This window comes from Mobula birostris, chromosome 1 (assembly GCF_030028105.1).
Source record: "Mobula birostris isolate sMobBir1 chromosome 1, sMobBir1.hap1, whole genome shotgun sequence".
Lineage (NCBI taxonomy): Eukaryota > Metazoa > Chordata > Chondrichthyes > Myliobatiformes > Myliobatidae > Mobula > Mobula birostris.
In genome coordinates this window covers 180,292,983-180,308,944 of record NC_092370.1, presented here as the reverse complement: position 1 = coordinate 180,308,944, position 15,962 = coordinate 180,292,983, and the positions used below count along the sequence as shown (strand labels likewise).

The following is a 15,962-nucleotide window of genomic DNA, read 5'->3' as shown; positions in this document are numbered from 1 at the left end:
GAGTATTTTTATTATAGAACCATATTTTAATATTATAGTATTTTTTTTACATCTTTAAATAATTAAAGTGGTATTTAAGGGTCAGTATTTAAGTGAATCCTGGAGCAGTGCATTCCTGACAATGAATAGGGAATAAGTATTGAATTTCTGCTTCCAAAAGCAATAAGGTAATTAAGGTAATAAATTTTTAATTTTTATTTATATAAAATAAAAATGTATCTTGTAACAGAATTGTGGGTTATTAGTATTATTTTCAAATTATGTTCTGAATTGGGTATCTGTTTGTTGATAAGGCTTGATATAGGTTATTATGGGACTGATTAAGCTGTGGAGTGAATAATAGAGAATTAATCTATTTATATGAAAATATATCCAGATTTGCTGCAGTGAAAGTAACCCCATAACATAACAGCTGCTTTGGAGGGAGGAAGAGAGAGTGAGATAGATAAATTTTGCTGATGAGTGAAGTGGCTAGCCCAGGAGAGTTAGTTAGTGTCAGTCTGAACTAAGTAGCTCCAAAAGCTTCCCTCAGCAGCTGCATTCTGCAGCCAAGTTCAGCATGTCATCTTCCCTGTAGGACCTTCTCTCAAGGGACACTTACAAGTCTAGGCTAGCCTGTTCTTGTCATTTTTACGTTACCTGGTTTTGTCGTCTTTAGGTACCTGAGTGGTGTGAAGAACAATGCAGCTGCCCCTGTTCTCTTTGAGCTGGCCAATGAGGTAATGAGATTCCTCTTTCTGGTTTAGGGCTATGAGGCAATATCTTAAACCACTGACTAATTCATAATCAATTTTATTAAAGAAAACATATTCTACTACCACAAGAGACTGTAATTGTAATATGTATTGATTTTGACTATGGATATGATCGACTTGTACCATATCCTGAACAGATATTCAGCAAATTATTATTGGTGGTCTTGTATAAACCTGTTTGATTATTGTTTTATTTCTTTCCATATTGCTTTCTCTATTCATTACTTACCAAAAATCTTCAGATCCCCTTGATGAGACTGTGAATTGTAACAATACTTGTATTTATAAAAATATATATATATAATTGACTGTTTCAGGTTTATCAGCTAAATTTTTTATATTGCTTGCAGCTTTTAAAAGTTTGGGTTAAAAGAAAGGCTTTAATTTTAGCTTTTTATAAAATTCAATATCTTTATGTAAAGTTGTAATGCTGAGCAAATTGTGCATTTCTGTGCATTTATAACAAAATATTTTGTGTATGTTATTTTTTTCTGTTATAAGCACTCGCTTGATTTCCAATATGTTATTAAAAATAAGCTTATCTGTCAACAGATGCTTTGCTACATATTTTAAGGAATAATGTCATCACGTTGCTAAACTTGCACTGCATTTGACTCTGGAAGAACCTAATAATTCAGTGTAGTCATATAAGCCTTTCATTTGCATGGTAATACTGGACTACAGTAATGAGATATTGCTTATTGTAAAGCTGCACAAGAAAAGGAGTAAACATTACTGAGGTGGATGTTAGCGCTATGCACATTGATATATTATTCAGAATAAGCTATTGCATCAAGCTGCCACAAATGTTGTCTCCATGAAATTATCCTTTAAGATCAATATGGGAATTTATTATATCTCCTCAAATAAATAAAATATTTTAAATGATATCATTAAATAAGTTAACTTGGAAAGATGTCCTGGTTTTAAAATTATATTTTAATTAATACCGAGCAACATATTAAAACCTTTGAACTTTATTAAAATGTAATTTTAAAAGAAAACATTTTAATACAATAAATGCCATAGAATGTATTCAATAATAATACATAATTTGATCACTGGTAACCTGAAAATAATAAACAAAAATACCATTTGGATCCAGTGTGTTTTCACTAATTTATCTTCTGCTAGATATTGCAGGATTGTAGCCTTAACATTTTTTAGCTTGAATTAGAGCTTGATTTAATATTTTCTTTGCATTGCAATTAATTAATAAAAATTGTATGATAAAGTGGATGCCTGATATAAAATTGGCTTGATGTGATAAATAACTGGTATGGGCATCAAATGATGCAACAGCAGCAGTTCTAGATGTTATGCTAGAAGAGAAGGATGGTTTCAGTCACATTTAAAGTCTCCTGTGCATTTTTGCAGTCAGCCAATGAACAATTACCTTTCAGTTACTATGAGACTTTAATGGTCTAAGAACAGCCTGGAAATCTTGACAACTCCTCCAATGTACTAAAGGGAGTTTACTTCAGACTGGCAAATGATGCGGAGTTTAGAAAAACAAAATGAAATCAAGCGGAGTTTTAATTTTTTCCCCATTATTTCAAAGAAATATATGAGACATTGAATTGAAAACATTTAGCCTCTGGATTGCTACTTCTAAGCCATTTGATTGTCATTTTTATATGCTACTTATCATTTAAATAAGGTACTTGTGTGTCACTTGACAGTTAATTGATATAGTGGAGTCTTTTTATGAGTCAATATATTTCAGCTTCTAGAAACTATGAAAGTTGATGAGAAATCTTAACAGTTTCTTTATGTTATTTTGCTATTTAATTAAATGTCATCAGTGCAAAAAGGCTAACAGAGAACAAAAAGAATACCTTTGTTAATTGCCGCTTAAATCCTGACACATGTGCCAAAAATGTTTTTTTGAAAGTTTAATCTGTATGCATAAAAAGTACAAAAGGTGCTGAAAAATTAGTTTACTTTCTGTTTGGAGTGATTTTAAAAGCACATATGAAGTGCATTTGCCCAGTTATTTTCAGGAAGAATTAGATAAGAAAAAAGGTCCAAATTTAACTTCTGCCATGCATTTTCCATCTGACAAATAGTTTGTTTTCTTGAAAGGTGGGTGTTTGATTAATAGGAAAATTTAAGTATGTCCAACTACCTGAACTAATAAGGTAGTCCTTATTCAGTCTCGATTACCTTTAGTAATTTCACCATTTTTCATATGTCAATTCTGATGCAGGTTACTGAGATAAGCAGTTCTGTAAAGCCATATTTCCTTACTACAAGAGATCCCAAGGATAGGACTCAAACATAAAACATTGAATATGTTTATAAATTCTATTGATTAATTTACTCTGTAATAAGTTACAATGTTCTGTAAATTTGAAATTGTTGACAGTTCTCTATTTTAAGGTCATTTAACAGATCTTTTTGTCTTCTAATCTGTATTCTTGCATAAAGATGGATCTGGCTCCTTCACTGATGGCAAGAATTGTACTTGAAAAATACTTGCAGAATCATGACCTGACCACACGTAAGTAACTTCTAACCTTGGTGTCACCATTGCATGATATAGTTAACCTTTTCCATTCCTGACCCTAGGGATTTTAAAATAGTTAGAGAAGTATCCTCTATCGTTTACTAATTTGAGAATAATAAAAATGCAATTTGTATGTCCATTATTTCCAATATGGAAATGTAATGTATATATAGTTATCTAGGAGTTGGAAAGATTAAAACACAACTTTTAACGAAGCAGAAAGCTGCAGATAATTAATAACTCTTAAAAACCACTAGTATTTAATTTCATTTTATCTGAAGGGTTTACATACAAATTATATTTTTGATTTTTTGGACATTGTTCCTCTTCATAGTGACAATTGAAACTTGCCTACATGCCAAGGATGATAATATAACTTGAGAGAATTGCCTATATTTAAATCCAGCCAAAAGAATTTACATCATTGAATGTTCCAAACCAACTTAAAATAGATGACTTACCTGCTTGAAATGCCAACGAGGGCCTAATGGGAAGCAACTCAGTATTATGTAGTTATAAGTGCCCAGGAAAAGGAGTTTAAAAAAAAGCGAAGGGTAGTCCTACAAGAGATTCAAGCTTAAATTAATTTGCTACTGAAAAAATACATTTTGTTATTTTTCCTGTGTCAACTGCATGATTAAAACTGGCTGTTAAGTGAGCTCTGGGGACACGCTTGTAAAAGATTTATGAGTAATATTCAATGTGATATTCAAAGTGAGTCATGAATATCAGGGTAATTGCTCTCAGTGCTGGCTCTTTTAGTGGGCAGGAGTTTGTCAACTGCCCATAAATATTTGCCTAGTCTCATGTAAAAGAAAGAATTCATATTCTGCTTTTTTATATCACCATGTGTAATGTTTACCTTCCCTGTCTGACAATGGTAGTATGAATATGAAGCACTGGACTATATTCCCTGCAATAAACCCTGTTCATCATTTTAATAGGAGAGGAAAGAATGTGATTAGATATTGTTCAATAGTGCAAAACAGTTTGTATGGTGGTAGAAGAATTTTATTCAAAATTGTTCTGGTCTGTCTAGATAAGTTCTGTAGTACCAGTGCAAAGGTTCATCTAAATGAATTAACCTTCTCTCCTGCACTGCCCCCTCCCCCTTTTAGTTCAATATCATTCCAATGGGCATAGCCTCTAAAGTAACCTGCAGTGATGTTTTTTTGAGCAAATCACATGATGTCAGAATCGTATGGTTTCGATTTAATCAAGAAAGAGATTAAAGTAGATGTGTGTTATTTTCAACTTCGCCGCAGCTCCGCCATTTGTCAAAGTCAACCTTCTGATTGCTTTGGACCTACTGCTATCCCATACTTGTCAAAATAGTAGTCGGTATGGGCTAAGGCAGGTAACCTTCCACATAGAGGAAAGCAGGATCTAGCCTAATTCTTGAAATATATTGCAAACTTGTCTTTTAATAGCAAATTAATTAAACCATTGATTATTTAACTGAAAGGTTTTGAGGATTCCAAAATCATACCAATAATGCCATAACTGTACATATATGCACAGCTTGTAATTACAGTAATGATTACAGAATGTGATTTTATTACAGATTTAAATAATATTGTTTTATTTTCTTCTAAAACTGATTGCTTTTCACTATGATTATAGTTTAAGTTTTGATCTCCCTACAGTTAATTTAGAGGAACACAATGGTGTGTAATAAAATTGCCATTTCATATTATACTAGTTGCTATTTACTGTAAGAATTAAACTTCTTTTAATATGTCTCTAGAACTGCTAAGAAAAGCTGCAGGCTAGAATGACTTATATTCTGACACACACTTCCCTTTCACAGCAGCGACCTGGCTGGCCTTTGGCAATGAAATTCAATGCACATGGCTCCGCAGTCAAATCATCAAATTTCCCTGTGTGTATATTAGAGTTTTGTAATGTGTTTCCATTATGAAACAATGCTGGGATAATTGTCTTTGGTGGCAATTAGCTAACAGGTTTGTTCAGTGCTATTGGCAGGAGCATCCATCATCCTTTCCCTGACCACACTTATTTCATCTGCTGCAGACTGCAAAGATCAATAGAATTCTATGTAGGGGAAATCATCCCCACTTTAATGGGCTGCAACAATGTCATTTCCATGTATTATTATTTTTCTCTTTGTTTGTCAAGTAATTGTCAACCTGCATGTTTTTTTTAGAGAGTGCTTTATGTAATCTGGTGCTTCTAAGAAATAGTGTCTTGGATAGACTGTGCAGCTTTTAGTTAATTAAATTTTGTTTTTTTAATGTGAGAAAGAATCAATACATTATAAGTGACTTAAAAATATCAAATTTTACATACTAATGTGAATATGACATGAACTGGCTTCATGTTGACAATTTTGTAAAATAGAAATGGAAAGTGCATGCAAGGTAGATTGCTACAATTCCAGTTGTATGTGGTGGACTCTATCAGTTTGAGATCTGGAACAAACATTAATGTTTTTGATTTTAGTTTCATAGACAATGAAACCCATCACCACTAACAATATGGAAAACGCATATGTCCATGCTGCATTTAAAAGTGGGTTAAAATTAGTCACTAAAATGAAGTGAATGACAACATGTAGTAAATATCTTTCCAGTGAGTTGATACTGATAATACAGAACAGATACTTGGTGTAAAATGAAAGACGTGCATTCAGTAATGTGAAGGTCATGTTATCTGGAGCACAGAAGAGGGATAATATTTCAATATAGAATGGATTTCTAAAATGATTGCTAGTTTATGATCAGGTTGTTTTTTCTTGGGGGGGGCGGGTGTGGAATAAACAGAGAGAAACTCACTATACCCAATATTACAAATCGCTTTCTTGGAATAAAAATGATTTAGTTTTTCCAAACTTTTATCCCTAAATAGCCGATGTCAAAGATAAGAAATTACCAAGAAACTATGAAGTTTTCAATTTCATTTGAAAGCAAATATTCATTTGATTTGTTTTAAAAAATGACGATTTAGAGTGATTTATTAAAGTAACTGATGATTTATTGCATTTTTATTCATTAGATATTTCCGAATATCTTCATAGTATATAAAATAAAGTCTATCCTGATTAGTATTACTTCAGACAAGCACATTCTTTATTCAGATTATATTATAGCAATAAATTTAAATATTTTAATTGTATAAATCAATATTTGATCAATCATTAGGAAGGCTCACTCATTCAGAGAGCAAACTTTTTATATCTGGGACCTGGCTTGAATCCATCTTAGGAAGCTGATTTGTTAAGGTGTCTGCTAATAGACAACTGTTAAACCAAATGAGTTTGGCAGTCTCAGTCCAGTTCAAAGTAAACATGATCCATGTGCCACAGTTCAGTGGCAATTATACAGTCTTTCTCAGGAAGGCCAGATGGATGGATGTTATATGAATCAAAAAAAATTCATTCAAACACACTCAAATCTTTTTGAAGAAATACTATAGATGCTTCAACCTCATAATCTTGAATGTTTTAAATGGTATATCTTTAGATTTTCTAGTGCATTTTGTCAAATCATGCCCGTGTGTTTTATGTTTTAAAGTAATTTGTAAGAAGCAACTTATTGTTGAAGATTATAGAACTGAAAAACTTACTGATTTAATCAATGACATTTATGAGACCGGAATAATACCAGAAGAAATGAAAAAATCAGTATTTATCACTCTTCCTAAGAAAGCTGGAGCAATAGAATGTGAATTACATAGGACCATAAGTTTAATGAGTCATATCACCAAGATACTTCGAAGAATTTTGATGCCAAGAGCTTGTAAGATACAAGCTGAAATAGGCAAAGGACAATGTGGTTTTGTGAAAGACAAAGGTACAAGAAACGCAATATTGATGTTAAGGATACTATCAGAACGAGCTATTCAAGTGCAAAAAGACTTGTTTGTTTGTCATATCGACTACACAAAAGCATTTGATAAAGTGAAGCACAATAAGTTATCTGAAATATTACAGAAAACTCTAGATCTAGATTCGAAAGACCTCCGCCTAAGCAGAAATCTGTACTGGGAACAAACTGCTGCTGTAAGAATAGATGGAGAAGTGAGTCAGTTTACGAAAATCAAGGGAGGCGTTAGACAAGGATGTGCTTTCTCCCCTGATTTATTTAATGTGTACGGTGAAACAATATTACAAAAAATAAGAGACATCTTGGGAATCAAAGTTGGCAGTGAAAATATCAATAATTTCAGATGTGCGGATGACACTGTGTTAATTGCAAGTACGGAGGAAGAGCTACAAAACTTAATTGATATAATTGTTGAAGAAAGTGCAAAAATGGTCCTGTCTATCAGAAGATATGGTGATATCCAAAAAGAAGGAGAATCCTATCTGCAGGCTGAGAATAAATGGGGAAGACATAAAACAAGTACAGAACTTTTGCTACTTAGGAAGCTGGGTGACATCTGATGGCAGGTGCGACTTGGACATCAAAAGAAGAATAGGGATGGCAAAAGACACCTTTACGAGAATGAAGAGTATACTGACTAATACGAAACTAGCCATAACAACCCACCTCAGTACTGAAATGTTATGTTTATCCAGTTATCTTATATGGCTCCGAATGTTGGACAATATCTAGTAACATGAGGAAATGAATTGTAGCAGCAGAGATGTGGTTTTTGAGGAAGATGCAAAGAATATCATGGACGAAACAAATATCTAACGAAGATGTCATGAACAGAGCAAACACAAAAGGAGAAATAATGTATGAGATCATGAAAAGGCACCGTAACTTCATTGGACATGATTAAGAAAGAGGAGTTAGAATGCACGGTAATTATGGGAAAGATTGAAGGGAAGAAAGCAAGAGGAAGACAAAGACAAATGATGATGGAGACAGCACCAGAGAAATGGAAATGTATACCAATGAACTGATCCACTTGACCGAAACAGGAGTGTGTTGGCCATGGCAGTCAAAGCTCAAACTGGGCATGGCACCTGATGATGATGATGATGAAGAAGCAACTAGGGAATGGGCATTTTATCTGGGTATTTTGCTTGTTGTGATATCATGATATTCCATTCTAGAGACAGTGAATGGACAATTGACTTTAGCTAAGAAGAATTGGGCTATAATGGGCACCAAATTAGTACAGGTTATAAATGTATTTTAGAGCACAACACATACTTACTAATGTTGAATTATTTTACATATGTGAAAATCGATATTTAAGTTGTTGGGAAATCAATTTGCTAATTGGATCCATCCTCTAGAAAGGATCTCATGAAAACTTGCAGATCTCCAAGTCCAAGGGAAATAATAGCTGTCTAGTGCATTAAAATGTATCTTCAGTTCTAATGTTAAACTTGGTAAGATAAGGTACAGAAATAATAAAATTTAAAAAATTACTATTTAAGAATGCAAGTTGCTGGGAGTATGACTATACTGTTATAATTTTATCCTATTATAATGAAGACATTTTTAGCATAATCCTCTGCCTTTACTAAGGACATGAGTTTATGACTAATATCATATCTGAACTTTAACAGTTTGCTTCAAATACAATTTCAGCTTCAATTTTATTCAGTTGCTAAAGGTGGATATATATTTTCATTTTCAGTAGCTTGTTATACCTGTGCCAAACATCAAGTACTCCCTCAATGATGGCTTTCTGTTCCATTTTTAGGGGACCACCAATATAAAATGACTTTATTCAATTCTAGAGGTTGGGTTTATTAAATTGCTATTGATAACTTGACATAGAGTTTATACTATATGCCAGTTTGATATTGGTGTTTTCCTGATGAAAAAGTAACATTAACAAAATTGTTCATATAAAGCAAAATGAAGCAGGAATAAGCCCTTCAAGCCTGATCTGTTGTTCAATATTCAATACCATTTTATCTGTTTACACTATTTTCCTATCACCTGTTTCCTTTCAAGCCTACATATCTATTGATATGTAATGTATTCAATTGCTGAATGTATCTTGCTCTCTGTACCAGGGAATTCCAAACGGTTGTAGCTGTCCATGTGGACTTATTCTGACTATGACCACCTCATCCTTTTTCTCCACTCCCTCTTCAATTTTGTATGCTTCTTCTAAATTGTTTGCACATTTGATCTACCCAATCTCGCCTCATCGGATAATTCCTTTAACCCAGTAGTATGTCTAATAAGCAGTAATTGCACACTATGTAAAGCATATATATCCTTCCTTAAATAAGGAAACTACATGCTCCAGGTCTGGTGGCATCTGAGTCCCAATATCATATAACATCACAGTTTAAATATATCCTGCTCTTCTGTATTTTTGTAACAAAATATTTACCTTGCATTCCTAGATTCTGTTCCATCTAGAACATTCTTGTCTTATTGTTGTGTTGCAACGTACTTTTCCACTTAGTTATTGATGATCGAACCAGGCAATTGATAGCACTGTACAGCAGATGAAGTCAAAGGATTGTCTATTTGCTGTAATCCAATATTGAATGTTCTTGTTCTCTCTTAACCTCTCAGTAAATGCTACTGAATAGCTCTGGTTCCATAAAATGTGATTTTAATTATCCTTGTTGCATTTTGTCTAATGCTTATTGAAAATCTAAGTACCTTATATCAATTAGTTGCCCCATACTTGACTGACCAATTACAAAACTCATAAATATGAATAAACGCAGGAGCAGAATTAAGCCATTTGCCCCTTTGAGTCTGCCTTACAATTCCATCGTGGCTGGTATATTATCCCTCTCAACTCCATTCTCCTTCCTTCCTCCCCATAACCTTTGACGCCCTGACTCATGAAGAACCTATCAACCACCGCTTTAACTATTCTCAATGATTTGGCCACAGTCGTCTGTGGCTATGAATTCCATTGATTCACCGCCTTCTGGCAAAAGAAATTCCTCTTTGTAACTTTGAGGTTTATATAGCTGCATCCTGAAAAAATAAAATTTAATTTCACTATAAAATAATACTTCCTGCATGCTAACTGCCCTATGATTATTTTAAATCCCATCTTGTTTTTTTTTAAATTAATAGTATTGTTATATTTGTTTTTCACTCTGGAAGAAGAAATCCCAAATCTAGAATGGAAGATCAAACAAAAGCATAGTGTACTATAAATCTCATAATGGCCTTGCCATATCTGCTGCCACCTTTTTCTCCTTATAGCATCACTGGCTTCACATTCTCTTTACTATATTATTGGTGGTTGCTCTTGATTCCATACCAAATCCTTGAACCTTATTGCAAGGTCTGCTGAAGATGCATTTCTTCCTGTTTTCTGAATGCTGTCTTTTAAACATTTTATTCTTGTTATTCCCATAGTTACATTCTCTTTTATCTTAAAGAAGCAAGTTAATTTTATGTTGTTGCTTTAATATACACATGAAAGTTTTGTCTTGAAGCACAGTGCACTTACAGCTTGGTTGAACCTTTTAAGAGGAGCTTTTTTTTGTATCCAGTATTTTGCCCCTTGTGGCCCCATTGCCATTACTGACGCAAAAGTAAAAGACCAGAATTAGAGGAATGGTGATGTCCTTGTATGGTAAGAGAATATATGAGTAGCCTCAGGAAAATAAGGTTGAGGAAAGGGCAGCAGGTGTTAATTGCTAAATATAGTAGTGCAAGGCTATTTGGGTTTTGTGGACAGAACATGAAATGTGGGTAATTGGACATGCAAGTCTCTTGACTATTTTTCTAAAGTGCATCTTGTCCTCCTTCTCCCAACCAACTATCATGATCTTCAACTTAAGTCGCTCACATGACATTAACCTCTTATGCATCATATGTGAATTCAAGAGAAAGTGTTATCTGTTTATCAACCATTTCTGCTTGCTTTTTCCCCCACTAAACCTTTCTTCTGATCTTAAATGCTAGTGTACATACAGCTTCTTTTCCCCTCATGGTTTAGTCTCTCTCCACCAACATGTCCTTGCCCACCCTTCCCCAGATCTGTAATTTCTCTGACACTTTGCACTTTTAACGAATACAAGTTTTCCATTCCAAGATGTCTGTTTCACTGATTGTTTGTCACTTATCCTCACCGTTTCTTACTGTTCCTATTATAAGCAATTGCTCAACTAATTCTCAAACCTGCCTGGTTTAAATTATTCTCATTGAATATCAATATTTACTTTCTCCAAGTGATCATTGTTGCTGTGCGAACCCACACAGGCTCAAAATACAGTGCCTATATAAAGTAATCACCCCCCCCCCCCAAAAGTGTTCATGTTTTATTGTCTTACAACATTAAATTAAAGTGGATTTAATTTGGCTTTTTTGACACTGATCAATAGAAAAAGATTCTTTCGAGTCAAAGTAAAAACAGATCTCCACAAAGTGATCTAAATTAATTACAAATATAAACACAAAACAATGGATTGTATAAGTATTCACCCCCTTCAAGTCTATATTTAGTAGATGCACCTTTGGCAGCAATTACAGTCTTGAGTCTGTGTGGATAGGTCTCTGTCAGCTTTACACATCTGGACACTGCAATTTTTCCTCGTTCTTCTTTACAAAACTGCTCAAGCTTTGTCAGATTGCATGGGGATGGTATGTTAACAGCCCTTTTCAAGTCCAGCCACAAATTCACAAATGGATTGAGGTCTAGACTCTGACTTGGCCGCTCCAGGACATTAACTTTGTTGTTTTTAAGCCATTCTTGTACAGTTTTGGCATTACGCTTGGGGTCATTGTCCTGCTGGAAAACAAATCTCCTAAGTAGCAGTACTCTTACAGACCGCGTCAGGTTTTCCTCCAGGATTTCCCTGTATTTTGCTGCATTCATTTTACCCTCTACCTTCACAAGCCTTCCAGGGCTTGCTGCAGTGAAGCGTCCCCACGATTCAGCCACCACCTTGTGTGTGTTTGTGCAGTGATTGGCTTATGCCAAACATGGTGTTTAGTTTAATGGCCAAAAAGCTCAACTTTGGTTTCATCAGACCATAGAACCTTCTTCCAGCTGACTTTAGGGTCTCCCACATGCTTTCTGGCAAACTCTAGCTGAGATTTCATGTGAGTTTTATTGAACAGTGACTTTGTCTTTGCCACTCTCCCATAAAGCTGCAATTGGTAATCAGCCGGGCAATAGTTGTTGTATGCACAGTCTCTCCCATCTCAGCTATTGAAGCTTGTAACTTCTCCCGAGTTGTCATAAGTCTCTTGATGGCCTCACTCATTAGTCCCCTTCTTGCACGGTCACTTGGTTTTTGATGGCCTGCACTTGGGAGATTTACAGCTGTGCCATATTCATTCCTTTCTTGATGATTGACTTAACTGTATTCCAAGGGATATTCATTGACTTGGAAATTTTCTTGTATCCATCTCCTGACTTGTGCTTTTCAATAACCTTTCCGTAGAGTTGTTTGGAATTTTTTTTTTTGTCTTCATGGTATAGTTTTTGCCAGCAGTTGGTTCCATGCACACTTGGTTTTAGTTTTTTCCTGATTTGTTTCTTTCTCATCTATGATACATTCCATTTCTTAGTTCTTGAAATATTAATTTCAGGTTTTTTTTTTACATATACTGTTGACCTGTGGTCATTTTCCAGATATTGGTGTTAACATCCGACAGTAAACATACTGAAAAGCCTGAATTGTTGTAAATATCCACTTGATGAAGTCTGAGTCATTGGAGGCTGGAGAAAGCACCTTGGAAGCTGACTGAAATAAATTACCCACAATGCCTGAAAATCTAAAATATTTATTCTGAGACATCAGAATACATGTGTGTGCAGTTTTGGTCCCCTAATCTGAGGAAAGACATCCTTGCCATAGAGGGAGTACAAAGGTTCACCAGATTGATTCCTGGGATGGCAGGACTTTTATATGATGAAAGACTGGATGAACTAGGCTTATACTTGTTGGAATTTAGAAGATTGAGGGGGGATCTTATTGAAACGTATAAAATCCTAAAGGGATTGGACAGGCTAGATGCAGGAAGATTGTTCCCGATGTTGGGAAGTCCAGAACAAGGGGTCACAGTTTGAGGATAAAGGATCGAGATTAGGGAAAAGCTTCTTCACACAGAGAGTGGTGAATCTGTGGAATTCTCTGCCACAGGAAACAGTTGAGGCCAGTTCATTGGCTATATTTAAGAGGGAGTTAGATATGGCCCTTGTGGCTAAAGGGATCAGGGGGTATGGAGGGAAGGCTGGTACAGGGTTCTGAGTTGGATGATCAGCCATGATCATACTGAATGGCGGTGCAGGCTCGAAGGGCCGAATGGCCTACTCCTGCACCTATTTTCTATGTTTCTATGAGGAAAAAGTGATAACTGAATGAAGTTGGAATGGGGTGATATGTGTTGTAGTGTAGTTCAGAGAAGTAATTTTTTTTTAAAAAAAAGATCACAATCTAAGCATGCCCAATTTTATTATGGAAACCTATCCAAATAAGCAATTTAAAAGAAGCAATAAAAGGGAGCAAACATGTTTATTGAAGAATTGTAAATGATAAAAATATAAGTTAATTTTTTTTTGAAGTCCATGTCCATAGATCCCTCAAAGTTGTGTAAGTTGATAGGGTGGTGAAGACGATGTATGGTGTGGTGACCTTCATTAATTGGGGGGGTTTCAATTTAAGAGCCACAAGGTAATTTTGCAGCTCCATAAAACTCTGGTTAGGTCACACTTGGAGTATTGTGTTCAGTTCTGATTGCCTCATTATTGGAAGGATGTGGAAACTTTAGACAGAGTGCAGAGGAAATTTACCAGGATGCTGCTTGGATTTGAGATTATACCTTATGACGATGGGTTGAGTAAAGTAGGGTTTTTCTCTTTGGAACGAAGAAGGATAAGAGGTGACTTTCAAGAGATAAATATAAAATTAAAATAAAATATAAAATTAAAATATAATTTTATTTTTTAAGTGTAAAAGATCAAGTGTAAAATCAGTGTTTTTTTTCCCCCAGTGTATAGTTGGTTAAATCAAGTTGGCATCATTTTGAGATGAATGGAGGAAAATGTATGGAAGATATCAGAAATAGGATTTTTATCCAGAGCATGGTAGTTACATGGAACACACTGGTGATAGAGGCAGATACATTAGGGATATTTAAGAGACTCTTAAGTAGACACATGGATAAAAGAAAAATGGAGATCTTTGTGAAAGAGAGAGAGAGAAATGTTTGTTCTTGTAGGTTAAAAAGTCAACAAAACATCATTGGCCGAAATACTGTAATATGTTCTAAAGTCAGAATCAAAAAGGTAAGTAGTATTGCTATATAATTTGTCGTGCATCCCCAGTGCACATTTTCTCTGTTGGAGACAGGTGAGTTGTGAGATGTTGGTTTACTATTGAAGAAACTAGTCCAGGTTGTGTGGTGCTATTTGCCAGCAACACCATGAAAGATCTTGGAGTATTTGCATACAAAGTGAATTTCTTGATCTTTCCCAAATAACTATTGTATTCGTCATATTAGCTTCAGCCTCACTTCTGCATTTTGTATAGTATTTGGGAAAGCTAACAAGAGTCTTCCATTAGAAGGAATAAACACATTCATATCAATTGTAGAATAATAAAAGCTGGCAACATCAATTTGTGTCTTCTGTTGCGCTGATGATGAGAAATCTATTAGTGGAGGAAATCTGAAATCAGTGCATCATTCAGTATCTGAAAGTGAAAGCTGATTACTGTTTTAGCCACCTTAATAAACGGCTTAACTTTGTATCTCATGTTAGCACATTAGCCCACTTTCCTCATTCACAACTTTCTTAATTTTTGGGTGTTTTATGAGTTACCAGTGATGTAATTATGTTATTAACTCCTTCCATTATTGTTTTTAAACAAAATGATCTGGCTAATTCGTCTCTTCCACCTAACATCCTACTACCTGCTTAAGTCCAACCCCTCACCAATTTAGAAAGATTTACTTGTTAAACAAAAGAAAAATGTTCCAATTTCTATCTGCTCATAATATTATTAAAAGGGTATGTTGATGATCAGTGTACAGTAGATTGCAGTTAATTGGGATACATCAGGACCAATACATTTTGGCTCAATTAAGCAGCTACCCCAATTATCTGAAGTTTCATAGAAATAGTTAACAAGGTATAAAAAGACAAACTACCATTTAACTGAGCAACAAACTAGGTATTTAAATGAAATACAGAATAAACTTGATCACTACCAAAACTACTACATTACTATAAAACTATTAGTTCCTAATAGTTATCAATGGAGGAATTCATTCAGTGTTCTTTTGACTGACTGTATATGAACAAAATCAGTGCACATCTAGTGCAGATAGTGGACCACCTACAAATAGTGCTTTTAACAATTGCATCCTCCAAATCTTCATTTTAATTGTAACATTCAAGATGATTGTTGATACCTTCAGATTCTTCATAGTACCTATCTTTTTGAAATAGTGAAATTTGTTTCATTTTCGCTCCCGGCCATTACGTGAAACTAGCGAGCAAAACAGTTCTGAATTGTTTTACTGTTTACTTCTCACCAACTACCAGTGACAAAAATCACTGCTTTTTGAATGCAAGCACACAAGTAGCATTATTTAAAAACTGTTCACCCTAAGCGTGGTGTGGTGTCTAATGACCACTGATGCTAGTTAGAAAATATTTGACAACAGTTACCTGCCTCAATTAGGTGGAATAGTGTCCTAAATAAACGTGGAGGTGTATCCCGGCTATTTTCTCAATTTGTTTTCGTTCTTTGAGTTGTCCAAAATAAGCAGCTGGCCCAATTAACCAGAATCCATTGTATTTGTGTGATGGTTGTTTTTTTTATCCCGTTCTAT

The 15,962-nt window shown here is 34.6% G+C and overlaps 1 protein-coding gene across 2 annotated transcripts in view; it reads left to right on the top strand.

Annotated features, from left to right (window-relative positions):
• cdin1 (CDAN1 interacting nuclease 1) overlaps positions 1-15,962 on the top strand; it is a 169,913-nt gene that overhangs the window by 59,309 nt on the left and 94,642 nt on the right. Inside the window, exons 4-6 of one of the 2 annotated variants that reach the window (XM_072266974.1) lie at positions 659-719; positions 3,186-3,258; positions 5,075-5,146. In XM_072266974.1, the coding sequence (XP_072123075.1) occupies positions 659-719; positions 3,186-3,258; positions 5,075-5,146 (206 nt within the window). The remainder of the gene's footprint in view (positions 1-658; positions 720-3,185; positions 3,259-5,074; positions 5,147-15,962) is intronic. The other variant, XM_072266971.1, reaches the window with a different exon arrangement.